This window comes from Eumetopias jubatus, unplaced genomic scaffold (assembly GCF_037043125.1).
Source record: "Eumetopias jubatus isolate StellerSeaLion01/CBP00866 unplaced genomic scaffold, mEumJub1_p1.0 scaffold_2, whole genome shotgun sequence".
NCBI lineage: Eukaryota > Metazoa > Chordata > Mammalia > Carnivora > Otariidae > Eumetopias > Eumetopias jubatus.
Window position 1 is genome coordinate 185,701,258 of NW_028274808.1, and position 22,928 is coordinate 185,724,185.

At 38.4% G+C, this 22,928-nt stretch overlaps 1 protein-coding gene across 1 annotated transcript in view; it reads left to right on the forward strand.

Moving 5' to 3' along the window:
• Window positions 1-5,531: 5,531 nt before the first annotated feature.
• Window positions 5,532-22,928, forward strand: part of KCNIP4 (potassium voltage-gated channel interacting protein 4) — a 510,001-nt gene continuing 492,604 nt past the window's right edge. The window contains exon 1 of the mRNA XM_028090127.2: window positions 5,532-5,631. Coding sequence (XP_027945928.1) covers window positions 5,532-5,631 — 100 coding nt within the window. The remainder of the gene's footprint in view (window positions 5,632-22,928) is intronic.

A 22,928-nucleotide genomic window follows, 5' to 3' on the forward strand; every position in this document is an offset into this window, starting at 1 on the left:
AGCATTCCTTTCCCCCTCCATCCACTCCCAGGGCAGGGGCATCTGCATCTAAAATGGCATCAGTCCAAAAAGGGCAAACAATCTTTCTAAAAGTCTTAATGAAGTGTTGGATACTTACCTTGGTGATGTGTGTATGTTCATGAAGGGAAGCATTTATCGAGTGCTTAGTGTATACCTGGTTCTTCAATACAACTACCAGGCTGACTGGCTTCTGATGCTTTGGGACGTGGAACAATTGACCAACTCTTCCCAAGCCTCCATGTCTTCATCTGTGGGAATGAAATCTTTATCATCTTTTCCAAGGAGTGGTCAAAGGATGGGACAGCCAGTGTGCTTAGCCCCGTGCTTGGCAAAGTACATGCTCACGGAGCCTAAGTGTCACTTACAACAGGTACGGCATCTAATCTTTACAATACTCCCGAGGGAGGGTGTATTGGTCCCATTTTGAAGAACAGCAAACTGAGTTTCAAAGTCTAACTTGAATGATGTCAAAGATCTGGAGTCAGTACCAAGGTCTCTTTTTTCTATTGGTCACTCTAGTATTTCTCTCTTGAAAGGGAATGTCTGGCTCTATAGGAAGAAAAGATATTGGATGGATGCTTTAATCTAAGTCTAAGCTCTGACTTGAAACTAAGAGTTATTGACAAAGCCACCTTCCCTATTTAGACTGTGGTGTTCTTTCAGCTGAAAATCAAAGGATGGGAGTGGATGGTCTCCAGATATTTCACACCCTCTATACCAGTGGTATTTAGGTATTTGGGACAGGGAGACCTTCTCTGATGCCTTCATTATATTGTTTTCCTTGGTCACATCATCAGGAACCACAAATCCCACTCACATTAAATGTTGAGAAAAGAACATGGTCAAGATACTCCAGTGGGCAGTGCTCATGACTCATCTTAAAGAAAGCGATCGGGAATACACCATGCTATGGGTGGCTTCTTCAACATAGGAGAGTTTGCAGAAACCTCGCAAGTGTCCACAGGCAGACCTCGCACTTTAGATAATAGAGAATGGGGTCCTGGCAGATCAGTCAGAGAGCAGGTGGCTTTTTAAGGAAGGTGAGAGTCTCAGTTACATGATTCATTCAACAGCTAGTCAGTTGCCTCTTATGTGCCAGGCACTATTCTAAGTTCACAGGTATCCTAGCAAACAAGATGGAAAAAAAACCCTGTGCCTTCCTAGGCAGGAGGTTGTGTTCTAGCAGGAGATGTCAGATGAGCAAATAAACAAATATACATGTCAGTGGTGTGGTGACAGTGCTTTGGAGGAAAACTACACCTTTTCAGAGGGTGGTGACTCCAGGGTTAGGGGAAGGTATGGTGTTCCAAATAGTACAGTCAGCAGGGGCCTCTCTGTGATGGGGATTTTGGAGCCAAGTTGTTTATTCATGGAGTGATCCAGGAATAAGCATTCCAGTTGAGGGAATAGCAAGAATAAAGACCTGGGCTTAGGATGCAACCAATCCAAAAGGAAACCTACAGGCTCTGGGAAGAACAATACAGTTCCAAGGGAACACAGAATATCCAGACCCAGTGGAAAGACCCTCACTCTGGGAGTTTTCACTAACGACCCACCCACAAACAGTTCTCAGCCCAAGAACAGCAACCTTATTTTATTTTAATAAAATTGTCTGTATTTAAGATGTAAATTATGATGTTTTGATATATATATGGGAAAATGATTAATTATATATCCATCTCTTTACATAGTTACCTTTAATGAGAGCACCAGAAATCTCTCTTAGCAAATTTCAAGTACACAATACAGTATTATTAACTATAGGCATCACCCTATACATTAAATATTGAGAATGTATGCATCCTACAAATGGCAACTTTGTATCTTTTGACCAGCATCTTCCCATTTGCCCCACCTTCCTGCCCCTGATAACCACTGTTATACTCTCTGCTTCTGTGAATTCAACCTTTTTTCTATTCCACATGTAAGTGAGATCATCCAGCATTTTTCTCTTGGGGCATAGCTTATTTCACTTAGCATAATTCCCTCCATGTTCATCCATGTTGTCACAAATGGCAGTATTACCTTCTTTTTGAAGGCCATATAATATTCCTCTGTGTGTGTGTGTGTGTGTGTGTGTGTGTGTGTGTGTGTGTGTGTATCAATTTCTCCATTAGTTCATTCATCAACAGACACTTAGGTTGTTTCCGTATCGTGGTTATTGTGAGTAATGAATCAATGAGCAGGAGAGTGCAGGTATTCAAGTACTGATTTCATTTCCTTTGGATATATACCCAAAAGAGGAATTGCTGAATTATGTGGTAATTCTATCTTTAATTTTTGGAAGAAACTTCGTATTGTTTTCCATAATGGCACTACCAATTGGATTCCCACCAACAGTGCCTAAAAGTTCTCTTTTCTCCACATCCTTGCCAACACTCTTATCTTTTTGGTCATACCCATCCTAACAGGTGTGAGGTAACACTTTATGGAAGTTTTGATTTGCATTTCCCTGATAATTAATGATGTTGAGTGCCTTTCATGTGCCTATGGCCGTTTTTATGTCTTCTTTGGAAAAATGTCTATTCAGGAACTTTGCCCATTTTTTAGTCAAGTTGTTTTTGTTTATTGTTTGTTTGTTTGCTATTGAGTTGTATGAGTTTCTTATATTTTTAGATAGTAACACTTTATCAGACATATGGTTTGCAAATATTTTCTCCCATTGTAGGTTGCCTTTTAATTTGTTGATAGTTTCTTTTGCTGTGTAGAAGCTTTTTAGTTTGATGTAGTACCACTTGTTCATTTTCTTATTTTGTTGCCAGGACATCAATTTTAAATACGAACACAAAGGACCTGGTCATTGACTTTCATTTACTGGGCAAGTTGAAGGGCTCTACTGAGTTCCCTTGGGTAGAAAAACATAGAACAATCCCCTTTGGAGACCAAAGGTGATGTGTGTTTAAGTAATAATGATCCTGTGAAAGAGCAGGAAGGAAGATCCCGGAATTTACTTAACTAGTAGTCTGGAAACTTCTCATGTGGCAAAGTTACAGGGGTTGGTGGATTAATTAGAATGTCACAGAACAGTTTAGGAGGATCATTTGGGGTATAACCTTCATTCCTGGGCTGATAACTACTTGTGCCAGTGTTTGGATTTTTAATTTGTTTAAAGCTGTGTAGAATAATGGGGGAAAATATTGGGCTTTGAGTTGAACAAATCAGAGTTGGAAACTTGGTCCTATCACACACCAGTGGTATGACCTTGAGCCTGCTATTTTAAACTCTCTGAGGCTTAGTGTTTCTCTGTAAATCTTATCTAATTATGCCTATTTTCAGAGAGGCTAGGAGGGAAAAGCAATGTATATAAAGGATCTGGTATATGGTAATTACCCAATTAATGGTGACTATTGTTATCCAACATGTATCTATTCGATATATCTATGAACTGTAATGTGCCCTTCATGGAGGCATGTGGGGAACATAAAGGTAAAGAAGGCATGATTTCTGCCTTCTAGAAGCTTACTCGTTAAGCTGTGAAGAGGTGTGCTCAAGTGGCTGTCATATAACATATCGTAAGAGAAAAAGGACTGTAAAGACGCAAAAGTGGGAGGGATTTCCTACAGTTCTGCTTGAAGAAGTTTTCTGGGAGAGTTTTAGGAACTTGACAGGCAGAGAGGGTAAGGAAAGGATTTTCCGGACAGATAGTGTTTTCAACAAAGCTTGGAGATGGAGAAGCTCAGAGTGAGTTTGGGAGAAGGAAGCTGAGCTGTCAGGTAAGGCAAGGGACTGAAGTTCTGACAATGAGGTGCAATTCTCAAGATGGTACCAGATCATAGAAGGACTGGGATGCTGTGCAGAGGAGCTTGGACTTTATTCAGTAGGCAAATAAAGAGCCATGGAAGGTTTTTTTTAAGGGAATGACAAGGGCAGGGCTACAACCTAGAATGACTAATTTGGCAACCCTGTGGTTTGAACAGAGCATGGAGAGACTTGTGATAGAAATAAGAGCTAGTAGTGATTGAGCTCTCCCTCCGTTCTAAAAGCACTATTCATTAATTCTCTCAACAGTATAATGAAAAAAGTGCTTTTATCATCACCCTTTATACAGATGAGCACATTAAGGCATAGAGATGTTAAGTAACTTACCCAAGGTTACACAGCTAGTCAGGGATCCTACACCTGAATCAAGGCAGTCTGGCTCTGGAGTCCATACTCTGAACCATTACACTATATTGCCTCAAAAGTCAGCCAGGAGTTAGGGGTGCCTGCCTCCTACCTTGCTTTGCCTTTGTCTGATCTTTCATGCTTTTTCTTGGCCCTAAGTTTGTTCATCTATGAAACAGGAGACTTGGATTGGCTTTCCGAGATGCTTTCTAACTCTGTTTTTTGTTTGTTTGTTTGTTTGTTTGTTTTGTTTTGTTTTCAAAATTCTGTATTTTAATGTAGACCTGATCTATTTGGGCAGTAAAGGGGGAGGGGTGAATGAAGTGATTGTGCAGGATAAAGACAGAAAACTCCAAAGTTTTGTTTCTGATTTTTTGTTGTCGTTGTTGTTAAACTTTTTCTGCCTCTCAATTTACTTAAATCAATTTAAAAAAAAAAAAGTATTGGAGGTACACATTGAAAAGAAGTATTTATTTCAGTGTATCGAGTGGCAGTGAGCTAATGCATAAGGTACCCGCTAAACTCTAAAATTTACTGATGTTAAGAATATTTATTTGTTGTACTCATGCTCTGAAGCAGTGTGATAGGTATTACTCAAACAAGAATATTAGTTCACAATGACTCAGACCCAGCCCTAGGATAAGGCAACTTATTGAGAAGAAAATAAATCCTGGTCGAGTCTCTAAAGCCTCATTTCTCTCTGCGCTCAGCTAGTTGGGGCAAAATGCACACTTGCTTTTCCTGACTAGTAAACAGTGTTTCTGGAGCCGCCGAATCCAAGCTGTCACTCCGCCTCTCTCGGCATTTTCAGGTTTCTCTTCCTATTTCAAGATGCGGTGTTCCGTAGGTCTCTGCAGCCGGAGTCCTGCCCTTGCTTAGTTTCCGTTTCCAAGGCAACTGACCAGCCCAGAGAAGCCTCTGGCGGGCGCGCTGGTCCTGGAGCCGCGGAGCCATCACTGATCACTGCCGCGCGTCGTCTTTCCTCGGGACCGTCCTGGTGACCTCGGGGTCTTCGGTGATCTGCGCGTTACTTCATGCGTGGCTGTCTCTGTGTGTAAGAGTGGTAACAAGGAAGCCGATAATTCTGACAGGCCCCACTTAATCCGGCTGCCGCTCCTTGCCTCTGCTACACTAGACAGGATGAATGCATTTCTCTTATTCACGCCCTTTCTCTCAGCCTCTCCATCTCCTCTCCTTTGCCTTCTCTCTCTCTCCCCCCCCCATCGTCTCTCTCTCTCTCTCTCTCTCTCTCATCCTCTCTCTCTCTCTCTCTCTCTCCCTCAACCTCTCCTCCTCCCCTTCTCCTCTGGCAGAAGCCTTCTTAATGTAGTTTAATGGCTTTACAAAGAAAGCCAGGCAGAGGAGCTCTTCTCTCTGGCTGTGGTCGGACCATGACCTAGCTGACCATGAACTTGGAAGGGCTTGAAATGATAGCAGTTCTGATCGTCATTGTGCTTTTTGTTAAATTATTGGAACAGTTTGGGCTGATTGAAGCAGGTTTAGAAGGTAAGGGAGTGCTTTTTAGTGACTTCTAAAAATTCTGTTTTGCAATAAATTTTCTTAAGTGAATGTGAAAGGCATCTGAAATGAGATCAGAGAAATATTACTCTGGGGTGGACATGAAGACAGGCAGGTTTGTCAGAGTAGGGCAGACGAATAAAATAAACTTTTTGTAAGTTTCAGTAGCGTTTTCAGAGCAGAACATTAAAACTATGAGAAACACTTTGAATCAAAATGTGAGAACCAAAACTGAGGAAATTAAAGGTTAATCATTGGTATGTCTGTTATATTGAGAGCATCTAGTCCATGTCGATGTTAGATTTCTTTTTAATCGAATATCCCCTTTTATTGCGTGAGGAGATTTTATTTGGGTATGTTGTGAGGTCTATTTGTTTGTTGCTATGCAAATGCATTCATCAAATGGGAATAGATATACATTTATTATAATTTCTTATGGTTTAAGATTAGAGCCTAAATATGACAGGCTTTTTGTAAGGTTGTCTTGAGAAGTATTTATAATATTACCTCTTCACATTTCAATGTAGAGTGTAAGGGGCAGAGTCCCCAACTCATGACAGATTTTAACATAGATTCCAAATGGCCATTTGTATTTCAAGTGCTGCTGTGTATATTCATCAGAGGCTCATTCTCCTATTCTCCTTAGCAATCATCTCTTTCTAAAAATAAAAATAAGCTGTGTTCTTGCCTGTATTTTTCCTGAATTAAATGTTTCTTTGAGAATCTGTGTAAAGTTAGGTTATTATTTTCTTAGTGCCCAGAACACATTTGAGAGCATGTTTGCATACAGTTAGTTATAGTTTCTCTAAAGTTGTCAGAGCAATTTTAAAAAAGCATCCCTAGATGTTATGTGACATAGTTATGCTTTGATATTTGTGTTGCTTCAAATTTTAAACTTGAGTAAAAATGCAAATGTTTTAAATGTATTTACGTTCACAACTAATCCAGTCTTCCAGAGGAAGACTATCACATGTGACATGATTGCATTTACAAATAGCAAACATCAAATTACAGTTAAGTGTGTCACTCTGATGTAGGTTATCGGAAACCTACATTCGTAACTCGTTGTGGGGTAAGGGATGGTGGAAAGCAAGGTTTTTAAAGTAAGTTTGCAGAATGCTCTTTTAGAGCCCTCAGTGATGGAAACATGTATAGTGCTAAAAAGAAAATAAATTCTAAATTCTGAAAGTAGTGACTGTTCTTTAAAATTGATTTTATCTTGTTCATCGTGATAAAACCAGTAACCTGGTTTGGCTTTTCTGTTCTTTACTGTGTTATTTTACCTTGCAAATGTGACAGGGACCTCCCATTTTAATGGACTGGTTTTTGGTTTTTGTTTTGTTTTGTTTGGGGTTTGTTTGTTTGTTTGTTTGTTTGTTTTTGAGTCTGAGAGTAACATGGAATAGTGTGTTTCTAGCCATGTGGAGGGACTTGTTTTACCTGTTTTCATCGATGGTGTGTGGTCATTCTTTATACTCTTTTGTTGAGGGCTTTTTCTCTGGATTTTGGAATCAAATCTACTGTATTATTAGTTTTGTTTCAGGAGCACAAACATTTATTTTCCCAAATGAGACCACGTGTTTCCTTCTTCTAAAGGCTTCTAACCTTTATGAAACTATTTTTTTCCTTTTCCTGATTACTTATATTCCAAATTGTATTGATTTGTATGAACGGTTTCTTTCTTGTATTTTATATTTTGCAATGTCAGCATTTTCCAAGCTAATACTGTACTAATACTATGGAGAGAATGTGTTGTCTAGTAAACTTCAGTAAAAATTTACACCTGATTTATTTCCAGCATTTTTTTAGAAAAGGTATTTTAAAATAGTAAAATGTTGATAACCACACGAAGGAGGAATTATATTTAATTTACAAAAGTTGATAGAAACAGAGAGCAATAGTGCTTTCCATTTTGAAGTTTGTATAAGACTTATTTCCAAAGTGAATGTTGGAGTCAGAAAACCTTCAAAATAAGATTTAAGTTGGCCACATACTTTGCTTAGTGGAGATATAAAGCAAATGAATGGACTGAATTGTTTATGTTTTATTGTATGTGGTTTGAATCTATAGATCAGAATATGCACACTCTGAAGTAATAGCCTAATATTAATTAATGAAAACAGTAAACAGTATTTAATATCAAAATAGCATCTTCATAGATTTTCTGGAACTTTCTTAAAAACAAACACTGATGCTCATTTCATTCAGATTTATTTTCACATAGGAATTTCCTTCCTTGCCCACCATTTTACATATCTAAGTTGGGGATAATGATTTCTTTCATCTTTCTCAGTTCTGGCTGTTCAAGGGTCATGTTAAAGAAATATGAGTATTAAGTAGAAAGATGTGAACCTAAGTTAAAGTCCTGTGAGGATGATTTTGAAATTTTTTTCCTAAACAATTACACCTTTTCTCCTAACCTTATAACTGTTCTACAGCATAGGTATCATTCAGAATGTAGTGTTTTTTTCTTTATGTATTTATATGTAATATGCATTGTGTTCTCAAGGGCATATATATAAATACTATGTTTGCAGAATGTAGTTACTATCTTGCCTCAAATATATAGAAAGTAAATGGACTTCAAAATAAATTGGTAACATTAAAGTCTGAAATATTTGTTTTTGGTTGTCTTTGAGTACTTTGAGCTCCCATTCTTTGTAGAGGAACTGGGGATTAGGTCCTGGATGTCCTGGGTCCTTCTGTTCCAGTCTCTGTGTGATGTGCATAAACACATAATGCTACATGTAGGCCCATGGCATAGATTTATAAACAAAGTGAGTTGCATTTAGCAGGTGACATTATTTAACATGAGAAAATAAAAACAACAGTAGGAATAAAGTTTCTTACCCCTCCTCTGCCACTCTCTTGTTTTCTAACCTCGGATAAGCCACCTTATGTCTTCAGTTGTCTAAAATGGGAAAACTGGACTTGAAAATCTCCATGGGACTTTCCATTTCAAAAAGTTTATGAGTCTATCAGGTGTTAAAACTTAGTCATTTCTAAATACATATCCTTTCTTATGAAATAGGTATCAATGGCCACTTGGGAATTGATATGCAGTGCAGCTTGAGGCTGATCTTTCCTCCTCTTCCTTAGTGGGATAATTCATCATACTTCAAGGAGATTTTCATTGTATTTCAGGAGAATAGAGAAATGTCCTTTCCTGTAGCTCTAGACTTTGACATTTGGGACTGCTATTTTAGGCATCCTTGTGGTAGAGTTTTTCAAAATTTACACGGAGTTCCAATAACAAATAAACACATCATGTTATGACTTACTAACATTTCAAAGGTCAGTTGTTTTGTTTTTTGGTGTTTGTTTGTTTGTTTGGTTGGTTTTTGTAATTCAGTTAAATTTCAATAATTTTTCTTTTTAAACAAAGTAATCTTAATACTCGGTCAGTATGCATACAGATAATAGTTTCAACTTGAGCAGTTTTGAGCCTATCACACAATGCCAGAGTTTTGAATTCATAAGCTCTCTCTTCTTCTTAACGAGGAGTTTAGGAAGCTCCACAGTTATGCTGGTTTGGAAAACTCCTAAAACCTCACAACAATAAATTGCCTCTTTTCCAGCTATAAAAATGAAAGTGGTTTTCTGTTAACACATTCCAGGGAGAAATTGAATCAAAATTTTAATGGCAAAGCTATTTCATTATCTCTATATGCAACACTGGGCTGTGAGAATATCTACTTTTCATCCAAATACGTATTAAATCATGCTGAGGTAGTTACTGAATTAAGAAAGGACCATCCTTCTCCCTACTACCAACCTTAGTAAAAGGCAAGATTGTACAAGAATGCAATAACACACATGACTTGAAAAAAATCACTTTAATTGGTAATTGTCTTCAATAAAAAGACAAAAAGAAATCAGCTGATAATCTAAGTCCTTTGTAGAATGAATATGCATTAGAATTTCTTTTGTATTTATTCAGCTCACTTTATTTATCAGGTATCTGTAATACTGTAATGCAAGCTTCCTAAAGAGGCCTAAACAAAGTATTAGCCATATACACAGAGCTGGATCTTTGGAACCAAAGTTCTTAATTCTCCTGTGCTGTTGACAGAAGTTTGGATGTGTTGGGTCTGTTAATAAATTGGGTCAACTGGAAAACAGTACTGACTATGTGTACATTTCATGATGTCTACTGAGGACCAAGGGGCTGGAGATGCCTGGAAGGGGGCTATTATTTCCATCTCAAATAGATTGTTTGAAAATCATAAAACAGACTCTTTTTTTTTAATTCTCCTGACATCCTGCTTTCCTAAATGCAATGGTATTCCAAAGCTGATGGGTATTTGAATGATCAGAAAAGTTTTTCCAAACTGTAATGTAATGCTTAAGAAATATAAACATAATTTATGGTGATATTGTAAAACTGAAGCATACTTTTTACACCACTTAGAAATGGAATATCAGGAACATTTATACCATTTGAATATCTTTAGGGTCTTTTATAGTTAATATTTCCTTTATGTCAAGAATATTAATGTCTAAAAAGTGACTAAGGAAGAGGACTAAGTATATTCAGAGCCTTAGTATATTCTCACACTTAGAGACAAACAAAGATAAGATGATTTATACTGGAGTAGGATTTTGGAGTAGGTGCACCCGCAATGATTTAGAGCATAACACAAGCCTCAATGGGGTTTGAAGCATGATCAGGATGATCATCGACAGAAAACACACTCCAGCCTTTATCAACAGATATAGAGCAGAAGGAACACAGAGCATTCTAGTTACAGGGAACAGAGGGCAACAGAGGAAGAAAGTTTTCCTTAGTTGAGGATCTTTAGGACAAACAAGGTGAGAGGAGGGTTACCTATGCCATGCCCTGGAATAACCATACCAACCAGACCAGTTTGCAGGTGTTCGTTCTGGTTTACTGGTGGATAAAGTGGAGATTCAGAAAGGTTAAGACTTCGCTCAAAGTCACAAGGGAATAAGTGAAGGAATCTGGATTAGTTCCCATATCTTCATGGTGGCAATGGTCCAGATGGTGTTCACTATGACTACAGAAGATAAATGTGCAAAAATAAGATAAAATGTACACAGATAAATAGAAGCCACACCTAATATAAAACCTTTCTATACACTAAAGAATAAAAAAAATAATAGTTCCTTTTTAAAAATTTGATTTCTTTTTACTTCTATGTAGAGGCATCTATATAAAAACGCAGTTGTGATAATCAACCAAAACAAACAAACAAACAAACAAATAAATAAATAAGGAAGAGGGCAGAAAAGGAAAGATACATCTATAGATCACATAACTGAAGTTCTGGCTTATCATGGCATCGTGAAATGGAAAGTTCTTCAGAAATTTGCAAATTCCAAAGCAATCCTTCCATCGATGAAAACACTGAGTCCCAGAGACATTAGACGACTACCAAATGACTTGTTTTTGACAGAACTCTTCTCTGCAGAGAAAAAAAAAATCTCATGGATTACACTCAGAAAATAAACTTCAAACATGATCTAAGATCCACAATATATTTACCCAACATAAGAACAGCTCTCCTAAGTTATTTTGCTAGTGGACCAATACCGTAAAATTCAAGGATTCTAAGACTTGGTTGACGGTAAGTTGATTCCTGGTGTAGTTTTATCATTAGCAATAGGCACTACCACAAAGGACCCTTAAGCTGAGGATGTAAATTGAGGTGTTTTTCACCTTGATGATTTGTCTGTATAAGTTAATGGTAGAGAATTGTTACCACCTGATAGCCATTCAGTGTCCCAGTGGATGAATTTCTGGAAGGTCCAGGCTTAATACCCAGTAAATATATAGGTAAATCACGAGGGCAGTTATCCTCATTGTTCTTCACTCTGATTATTAAAAACAGGAAGCTAAACCCCTTACTTCATTCACAGCTCCTACCATCTCACAGAGCCTACCTTGGCCTCCCCATTTGAAATTAATTCACCCCTATCATCCAGGCTTTTGGATGTAATTATTTGAAAAGCCTTTGAACAAGTCAGGAGACTCATCATCAAAACAAATCTTACTGCTGACGCAGTACCAATTGTAGGTTCCATTTTTTACAGAGAGATCTTGGAATAGAGATGCTAAGAGCACAAACTCTGAAGCCAAAATAATTGGATTTAATAATAATTAAATCCCAGCTCTCATACATATTAGTTGCCTTGATGTCAGCTCCCCAACCTTCTATACCTCAGTTTCTTTATATCTTAAATGGGAATAACCATAGCACTTCCCTCTTTTGTTTGTTGTGCGGATTGGTCTGAGTTTTTATTTGTGTGGGCGTAGAACCCTGTGGATGTTTTGAATGGTTTGTGTGTTTGGCCATTACGGCCAGGCGCTATCAACTTTTCTTCCAAAGAAAGGAGGCGACCACTCAATATCTGAAACTAGAAGCTGAATTCATTGCTTGCTAAGCTGCACTTGTAGGGTGCAGTTGCTCAGAGCAACTCACTGCCAATGTTTTACAGGGTTTTAGGCTTTCCAAAGAGCAGTGTCTACTACTAGGAAGTTGTCATTGATCAATTTGGTTGGATTTAAAACTGATTCTGGTGGTACTTGTTACTCTAATCAAAAACCATTCATTTTCTTTCTTGAAACTACAGTACAGGAACTTCTTATTTTCATAGTAAATAATATTTAAGATTATTTATAGAGCAACTCCTAAATGTCAGTCACTGTTCTAGACACTGGGGATGCAGCCTTAAGCAAAAACATAAAATTTCCTTTCTTGCTAAATCTGCTAAATTTTGGGATAAACTATAAATACTATAAAAATGTATGGAAGACAGAGTAGTTATAGTAGAATTCATTCATTCATTCATTCATTCATTCATTCCCTAAATATATGTGCCTCTACTTTGCTCCATACATTGTTCTGGGAAGAGTAATAAGCACAATCTAGGTTCTTGAGGAATTTATGTACTATTGAGGAAGCAAAACAAAAAGATAAACACGGGATATATAATCAGATATTTAATAGCGACAAGTACAAAATATAATGGGGGTTACAAACAGGGGTGTTATTTATAATAGAATGGTCAGGGCCACCTGGGTGACTCAGTCTAAGTGACTGACTGAGGTCATGATCTCAGGGTCCTGGGATCCAGCCCCACTCAGCAGGGAATCTGCTTCTCCTTCTCCCTCATCCCCTGTTTGTGCTTGCTCTCGCTCTCTCTCTCTCAAATAAATAAATAAATTAAAAAAAATAGTGTAGTCAGAGAAGACCTTTCTGAAGAACTGACTTTTCTGCCAACACTTGAAAGAAATGAGTGTGTGAGACCAGTAGAGTCTAGAACAAGAGGATTCCAGGCAAAGAGATGGCCGAGTATAAGAGCCTTTGGCCGGAAGTGTGTTTCTTGTGTTCAAGGAGCACAGGAAGTCTAATGGAACTGAAGCAGGGTGAGCTAGTGAGGGTAGTAGAAGCAGTAGAGGGATGGCCAAGGTCATGTCATACTGGACGATTATAAGAACTTTGAGTTTTATTCTTATTTATACTGGAAAGCTACTGAGAGATTAGGATAGGGAGTGTCTCCAAGTATTCCATTCAAGTTTCTTTTATAGGCCTTGATACCAGTGTCCAGACCATATCTGCCTACACCAATCTCAGCATGGGATAGACAGAAACCCCTTTGCCCTTCCTCAGACACCTGCCAAGACATTAATTCATTATCTTTTGTCAGAACTCTCTTACCTGGAAAAATGGCCTTTATTTCTCATGACCGATTTTTCACATATGCTCAGGCTAAACTATTCATTCCTTGTGGTAAAGCTAGATCTGCCCTTCCTCCAGCCAGCTGGGGCAAGTGAGCATGTCGCCTTCATTTCTCCTTACCAGGCTGCTTCGAGATCCTGGGACATAAACCCCACTCTTAATTGCATCTACAGGACCATTGTAAATTGTTTTAATAAGACTTTACTAGAGAAGGCATTTTAAAAATTTCGAATAATATTCCTTGAGCACCTGCCACAGTGGGAGTATTATGACAGTGAAGGCAAAAATGCAAATTTCACAAAAAAGGAAAGTCATGTTGTTTTCCTTTAAGTAACTCCTCCTCCCCCACATAGTAGCTTCAAAGATAAATATTCAAATTGGCATATTCCACATTGAGATGAGAATAATACATTTTTATCCCAGATATTTGTACTACTAATATTTTTGGGGGGAACTAGCAAGAATCATAGCGACTGTAGTCCAGCCCCCTCATTTTATGAGTAAATTGAGGCCCAGGAAGGTTAAATGACTTGTTAGAAATGACAAAACTAATTGGTAGCCTTAGATAGCATACTAAGTACATCATCTGTGATTGAGTGAGAAATCATATTCTAGGTGAGGAGGTAATAGTTTTATATATTTATTATATCCAATTTTTATAAAACCCTGTAAGAATAATCTCATTAGCCATAATTACAGGAATTCTGGCTCTTTATTTACTTAAGACTATATTGTGAACGTTTTTTCATCGTATTGCTATTTTCTAGTTTTATCGGGTTATGCCCAGGAAGACAGGGGACTTTTCCAGTACGTAGGTAGAAACAAGACTCCTGACAGAAACTGATGAGATATGCCAAAATGTGATCCACAATGGTGAAGACACAGGGTAAATCCAAGTACCTGGTGCTCAGGCATTGAGGAAGCCATCAAAGGAACATAGGAGTGGGGCCTCAGGTAGAGAAGTCCCAGATCAGGTGAGCAAGAAGACGGTATCAGTTGCTAGGAACACCAGTGACACCTAATGAGCACTTTGTTGAATGTCTGTCAGGCACTATGGCCAGCATTTTGTATGCATTAGTCATGTTGACAATAATTTTTATGAACCAATTATATAATTGAAGATTTAACAAATGAGAAAGTGTTTGTTCCAGAAGTTTTATTTATTTTTTTAAAGATTTTATTTATTCATTTGAGAGAGAGAGAGACAGAGAGTATAAGCAGGGGGAAAGGCAGAGGAAGAAGCAGACTCCCCGCTGAGCAAAGAGCCAGATGTGAGGCTCCATCCCAGGACCTGGAGATCATGACCTGAGCTGAAGGCAGACTTTCAACCATCTGAGCCACCCAGGCGCCCCTGTTCCAGAAGTTTTAATCCTGGTCTAAGATCTAGAAGTGGTCTATCTGGGATTCATATCCATGCCGTCGGGGCACCTAGGTGTCTCAGTCAGTTAAGCATCTGGGTCCTGGGATAGAACCCCTCCCCCTACTTATGCTTTCTCTCTCTCTCTCTCTCTCTCTCTCTCTCTCTTCCTCTCAAATAAATAAAATCATTACGAACAAAAAACAAATCCATGCTGTCAATCTGAGAGCACAGGTTCTAAACCATCACGTACCTGTCTTTAGATAGGGCTTGGTCATAGTCAAAGACAGAATTATCTTGGGATAAATGAAGCTTAAGCTACAGAGTCCCTCAAGTGTGTGGGCCCCTTCCCATTCATATTTCAAATAAAGATCAACTTACATGCCAAATTTTGTAAATGTGATTTTTTAATTTTTTCTTATAGAAATTTCTCCTTCAAATTATATAAGATTTAGGCCCCACAAAACCAAGAACCACCCCTATTGTGAGCTCAGAAGGTCTTGCCTTTCTTGCCATGGTTAGAGTTCATGGCTAGGGACACAGAAAGTAAGACCCATCCTGCAAGACAGGAAGCTGGATCTGAAGTTCCCCTTAGGGGTTCTCATGTCTCTGCCTATTTCTGTGGCTACTCAGACTTCATGACTGACTGACTGCGTGAAGATAAGATCATTTGGCAGCATGATGTTTCTAGGCCTTGCTCATAGTGAGGGGAATGCAGTTCTGTTGCCCACAGAACTGACTCAGAAACTAGTTGGGCTTACACCTGCTGGAGGGCTTCAGGGGCCAACTGACAGCATGGCTGAGTGGAGAAAGCACAGACTTTTACATCAGACAGATGTGGATTTGAATCCTACCTCCTTCACTTACTAGTTGACCTTGGGCAACTTACTTCATCTATTTGAGCCTCAGTTTCAGTGTATGTAAGTTTTTCATTGTTGGGAAGACTAATCGCAATGAGTGGACAGTGCCTGGCTCTATTACTGTGCTCTACAAATGTGGTCATTAGTTGTTAGATCCCATGTAAAAGCCAGATAAGACAAAGACGAAGGAAATGAAGCATAAGCAAACATCATCTATTATTTATCATTTATTTTATTTGTGTATCTAGATATATGCTATAGATTTGGAGTACCACCCCCTAGAAATCTTTGTGTTTGCACTGTCCTCCTCTTCATGGACCCTTTCATATTCATAAGCATCATTCATTCATTCATTCAACTTATATTTGCCAAACTTCTACTAGATGCTGTTCTAGGGACTGGGCATACGACAGGCACAAAAATAGAGATCCCTGCTTTGGTAGAGGAGCTGGTCTTTGTTGCAGCAGAGAGTCTCCTTCCCTGCATTATGTGTTGGGAAAAGCAGAGAATATTGGTGTCAATATGCATACATTCATAATGGGAAGTTGAGAGACATTGTGTCTGATTGTTTTCTTCTGTTAATATGAAATGGGGTGAAGTGAAAAGCATTTGTGGAGTGGCAAGTAATGGATGTTTTAAGGAGACAGAAAGTGCAGTATGGTCTTTTCAGAGCCTGGGGAAGTGAATTTACTGAGAAAATATGAGAAGATTACCGGGCAGTGCTTAGTGCCCATTTGAGGTCCGTGGTCATAATTTTAAAAGAAGACGCGCCCTGACTTGAATGAAGTAAGCACCCTCATGCGTACATTGCTACAAGATCATTCTTTCTAGATACGTTCAGAGAGAAGGGCAGAATAGGGTAACAGATAGGAGAATGGGAGAAATCACAAGGAAATTAGAGAAGATATGCTTAGTACAACCCCCAAATATGCAAAAACAGATATAGAGGCTACAGAAGACTTCAAATTGAACCAGCTGGGAATTGTGTCCTCCATTTGTATGATGAGGCAGAGGACAGTGACTGAAAATCTCATCTCTCAACTGCATGGTCATACATCAAAATATCTCGTAAAATTGCTTGGGATGGGCTTCCAACAAAGTGTTTATAAACACTGGTGTATTGTGAAAATGCTTGAGAAAATACTCTCAGGCTGCTCTTCAAACAGCTGATGAATTCCCTAAAGTTGTATATGTACTGTGCCTTCATAAATGCAGTAAAGTTCAAATACACAGAAAGGGACTTTCTGATTAAATTCTGAGTTTCAAAAAGAAAACTTTATTCATCAGATTTTTTTTTAGATATTTTTAATGATGATGAATTTGTGCTAGTTTTAGTCACTTCTGCAACTTTTAGCCACCAGTCTTTTACTAACTTTTAGAAAATTCAGTATCTAGGGGCACCTGGGTGGCTTAATCATTAAGCATCTGCCTTCAGCTCTGGTCATGAACCCAGGGTCCTGGGATCGAGCCCCACATTGGGCTCCCTGCTCGGCGGGAGGCATGCTTCTCCCTCTCCCACTCCCCCTGCTTGTGTTCCTGCTCTCGTTCTCTCTCTCTCTCTCTGTCAAATAAATAAATAAAATCTTAAAAAAAAAATTCAGTATCTATGAGCCACAGATCTGATGCCTTACCTTAAAAAATGTGTGTTCAATGGCTGTCAAAACCAATGAGGTATGTAACTTTGTGTGTTCATGTACACATAGACACTTGGGCACAAATATAGTTGTGTCAATATATATTAGACTCATGAGTACATATACTTATATACTTCACACACACACACACACACACACACACACACACACACACTCCAAGAACATAAGTTATGAAGTTTATTAGTTAATAGAATAAGCCATTGAGCTCATTGAAGAAACAGATTCTTGATTCTTTTGAACAAGACCTGTGAAGATTCCTTAGGACATAGGTTTATATTTAAGCATGTGTCTAAGTGCAAAGGAGGAGAGGGGTGCCATGGAAAAGAGCAGTAGAGGGGTAATGGAACTTAAGTGTAGGCTATGCCTTTGAATAAAAATCCCCAACTGCAATCTCTACTGTAACTAGTTGTGTGATCTTAGCCAAGTTATTTAACCTTCCTGATCCTCTATTTCTCCTATAAAATCTTCCACTGGATCTTGCTCACAGACTATTGCCTGAAACAAACACATATATTAATAGACAAAGTGCTTAAATGACTAATTCTGGTCTCTAATAAGTGCCCAGGTGAATAGTCTTACCTATGCCTGGGTCTTGGTCACCAGGTCGCTGTGTACCTCCTTCCTTGGGTATGGAAAGGCCCTGTCTGTGGTTTCCTGGCTACCTCTTCTGGGTCCCCCCTCACCTGCTGTGCTTCCTAAGCACAGGCTCCTCCCTCACCTGCTCAGTGGCATCTCCCTTGGCCATCCTTCAATTCTGAATTTATTCATTTGGGACAAGAGCCTCATTTCCTCTGCATATGAATCAACTCCCCGATTTACCCAGCAAATGTCCCATGAGACTGGCAAATACCAGTGTTTTTCATTTTTTCCTTGAGCTTGGACATTTTTGACATATTTTTGTATAATTTTTAGAGGTTACTTTTAAAAGGAAAAGAATATCAGTACAAAATGCACATTATTTGTTTTTCCAATAGGAAAAACACAGTGCACATTGGGGCATAGTCATTTATCAATTTAAAATGAAAAACATTTTTTTGGGATCCAAAACATATTTAAAGTGAAGAGTTCTATGTGTGTTTGTTTTATCTTTAAAAATAAGATAACTCAGAAGAAACATCTGGAACTAAGGACAGATTTTCATACCTTGAAGTCATTTTCCAACTTCAAGTTGAACAGTGTCCTCAGTAGTTGATAAAGAGATGTCTCTATAAATATTCCTATGTCAAGAAGTTACCAAGGGACTAGGAATTGATATTTTGCCTAAAAGCCTCACTTACCTGAAAGAGGAGCTCATTTTCTACACCTTTTACGAGGAACTGTAGTTTTATGATTCTTAGGAATAAACCAGTTCACTCTATTGATGTGTTTTGCTTCATTTCCTCTGAAAGGGGAAATTGAACTGGGTGTCTGATATGTGGACTGGGCTGGGGCGATGCAGAGTGTGCAGGGGGCAGTGGTTGCTGCTGCTTGGCCATTCTCTGCTTCCCCTCCCTTCTGAGCTCCTCAGTGATTTTCTTTCTTGGATAGCAGCTTGCTTGCATCTGAGTGGGCACCATTCATGCGAAAGCCTAGGTACGAATTATTTAATATGGTCAACAGATTAAAAGGAAAGGAGGGACAGAAAGGGTCCTCAAGAAGTACAAGGAAGTATTGAAGACCCAGGCAAAGATTCCATTACGCATGGTTTCCCAGCAAGGAATTCGAAGTAGTTCCCACACATTTTGTTTGTTTGTTTGTTTGTTTGTTTCTTTCTTTCTTTCAAAAGTACTTTATAAAATTCAGCCGTAGGGATGATCCGTGTAATTTTCCTTTTTCATTACTAGATTTTTTTTTCTTGAATAATTAACGTGGAGGAGACCAGGTTGACCTTGATTCAAATCGGTGCAATTTGGGACATAAAAAACCCTACTTTGAGGCTCTTGGCCATAATCTGGGGATACAAAGTAAGATACGATAAGTGCTTTGACAAAATATAAGTCCAAGCATGACTCCTCCAAAATGTTGGTGCTATGGAAAGAGAATAGCACTGGTTGCAGTCTGTGTTTCCTTCCTTCCTTCCTTCCTTCCTTCCTTCCTTCCTTCCTTCCTTCCTTCCTTCCTTCCTTCCTTTCTTTTTCAGTCTTGTGTTTTCATCCAGACTCGGCCAGTATTAGTTATCTACTAGTTAGTTCTTACCAAGAATTGGAGATCAGACCAACCTCAGTGCCTTCCCATGAAGAATAATGAGCTGAGGTATGTACAATATCAAGCACAGTAGCCAGCTGAGAAGGGCCACTCCACCCATACTTGTGTGGCCTGATGGTGTTAGGAGCCTGCACCTTGGGGTCTGATGGCCCGACTTTGAACCTCAGTCCAGACATTTACCCACTTTGTAATCCTGAGCACACCATTTATCCTTTCTGTGCCTCAGGTTCCTCGTCAGTAAAAAGGAGATAATAATAATATTGGTATGGTACGGTTTTGAGTTTAAATGAGTTAATATATATAAAGCACCTGATGTGCCTGGCTCAGGATAAGCACTGTCTAAGCATTTGCTCTTATTTTTATTAATAATTGTCAATCCTTTTTCCAAATTGAGTCTAAGTAGTTAGTCCATTTTTTTCTTTTTTAAATAGTGATCGTGGCCTCTATTTTACCTTAAGTTTCTTTCATCTTATGTTGTTTTGCCTGTGTTTTGCTTATAGCCTAAGCACACATCTGTGCATGGTTAAACCTTCACAGAAAATAAAAAAAAAAAGGCAGGTTATAGGTTCAGTTAGCACCTTGCAGGGCAGCCGTGCTCTGAGTCAGTGCTGAGCTCTTGGCTACCCCTGGGCCAGTCACCCTATAGCTGTACATATGACTCTGGGAACAAGCAGGACCTCGTGAGAGGCTGTGCATGAGTCCACACATATCCTGCCACTGGTGGAGCAAACCCAGCTTCTGGTAGCCAAGCATCTTTCCTCCCCAGTAGACCCAAATACCTTTTTTTGGGCAGGAGGTTTTTAATGAATGCTTAAATCCCCGCAGCAGTACTTAGTAGATACTCAGCAAATGGCTGTGAATAGGAAAGTCAGATAAATGACTATTAAATACTACTTTGACATTGCTATATCAAATTTTATATTTTTTATTCTAAATCATTTTTATATATTATATATATAATATATATAAAATTTTATATATTATATATATAATTTCCAGTAACAAGGGGGTAGAATGTGGGAAAGGTGGACATTAAAGAAGAGAAGTACATATAGTAGGAGCCCTTATTAGTCTAAAGAAACCTTCCAAAGGCATCTAGACTCCTTTGCAAAGCAGTCTTAGGTGAGGGTCATAAGCAATATAGAGTCAGTAGAAGACCATTTGGTACCAGGTTCTATTGTACACTTGCTTGGGCAAGTCACCAGTAGGACTTCTGAGAAATGAATTAACTTACCTGTGCCCCAGGTTCCTCATCTGTCATGTGGAGAAAATAATGTTTATCTCAGAGTGTTGTTATGATGATTAAATTAATTAATATATACCAGGTCCTTAGGACAGTGCCTGGCCTTACATAACTCTATTATTGCTTTATTATTATAATACTCATGTCTGCCTTTACATAGTGATTATTAGAGATACAGAACTTGGTTGAGTGCATATTTACTTTCATATATTTATAAATACATTCTAATGAGAATATGCATAGTGTCATTAGTATTATTATAATGGTATTATCTTGATTCATATAAATGATACTTTGTATTTTCTTTCCCAAATTAATCCAAGTTCATAAAATTTTGGGCAATTCAGGAGCACCTGTCTGGCTCGGTCGGTTAAGCATCTGCTTTCGATTCAGCTCATGATCCCAGGGTTCTGGGCTTACGCCCCATATCAGGGTCCCTTCTCAGAGGGGAGCCTGCTTCTGCCTGTTCCTTTGACCCTGCTCATGCTCTCTCTCTCACTCTCGCTCTCAAATAAATAAATACAATATATTTTTTAAATTGGGCAATGCAGAAGTCTGTGAAATAAAAACTTAAGCGCTTTGGGTCTCTATTCTCTCTTCTCTTCTTGTAGAGTACTCCTGGAGTAATACCAGTTTCTAAAGTATTTTCAGTAGAGTTTGAAGGTCAGGGAGGAAAAGGCCGCTAAGGTCCTGGAGTTTTAGAAACACTGAACTGTAGGTCCCTGGTGGAGACACAGAATATACTTAGACATATTAAAAGTGTTGGAAAGTCTTATAAACAAACTGGCCTTGCTAAACTCTTAAACAATGCTTGCTTCCCATTAACATCCAACAGGACACATTTGGGAAATGTTGTGTTAAGCTATAGGCAGCATAAAAGAGTGGAAAGAACACGAACTTCTGGGTCAAAAGGGTCTGGATTTGACTCTAACCTCTGTTCTTCAGTGAATCTGTATTAATTCTTTTACCTTTTGTTTTATTTTTAATGTAATTCAGTTTTCTTGTCAGGATAATCATATCCCCAAAGATTCATTGTAAAAATTAAATAACAGATGAAAAGCATAAGCATATTTCACAAATGCTACCTCCCTTCTCTTCTCTCCAATGAATGGAAAGAAATATACAGAGAGGTTTCTGACAGACATCAGGAATCCCTGGGGAAGTGTTTTGCAAATTGCTCATTGAAGAGAAATGTTTCTGGCTATGGTTTAAAATAGGATAGAAGATGCCTCAGTCTATGTGATTCCCTTTTCAGAGAAAATATATCCAGGGACTTGGTTTTGGCCTCATATTTCCTTTACCCCAAAGCAATATACCTAATCTCCCCATTTTGTCACTTTCATGGCTCAAGATGTAGCCAGTTTGGGGTGCCATTTATCACATAATATGCTCAAGCCATGTTAATTCTCACCTACTCAACGAATGACTGTGTCATTGTAACAGGGCACGGTGGTGGCCTTATCACATGCAGGCATCCAGGGTAGCATTTTATTTTTTTGCATGAAATGCACACACAATCAAACATTCTTTTGACTCCAAATGTTCTGAACTCTTGGCTATTCCACAGCTGAGAGCTCTGAACCTGGCTTTCAAAATAGGCAAAATAAGAGAGATAAGGGGAAAAGAGATGTATGCAAGATAAGTATCGGACATAGAAATCCCTTTGAATATCTGCATTTCAATGGAAAGGATGCTGAATTGGGGGAAGGACAGAAATGGATGAACATAGGTTCCAGAAGCTCAGACTGAGCAATTCTCATTTAGAGTTTGTCATTCTTTATAGACAGTGCTTTGTATTATTGCAATAAGTCATGCCATTGTTGGAATGAAGCCAGTTCTTTTGTGCAATGCTGTATAACAGGCATTATGTCAGGCTTTGGTTTTGTTTGTTTGTTGTTTAAACTGTAGTTTCTAACATCAAATTTCACTTGCCTTTATTATTTTATTTCTGATTTAAGAAATTTAAAAAAGACATAGTAATTTCTCTGAAATTCAGACGGACTCATTTGGAATGTGTAGTGATTGGGGTCTGAACCAAACTTCTGAGCAAATCTTTATTCACAGAGAGTTTTAGTCTAAAGGAGATTTGGAGTGGGGAGTATTTAAAATGCTGGAAGAAGTCAACTATTTTCAAGCAACATCCAAGTTCGTCAGATGCTATTTAAATAATGCATGTAATTAAAAATTATTTTTACCTATTCATTAAAAGCAGGATTAAAGAAGGGTATCAAATAGGCTTGACTTTGTTATCCTAGTCTGAATTAATATTTAATTTAAAAATAG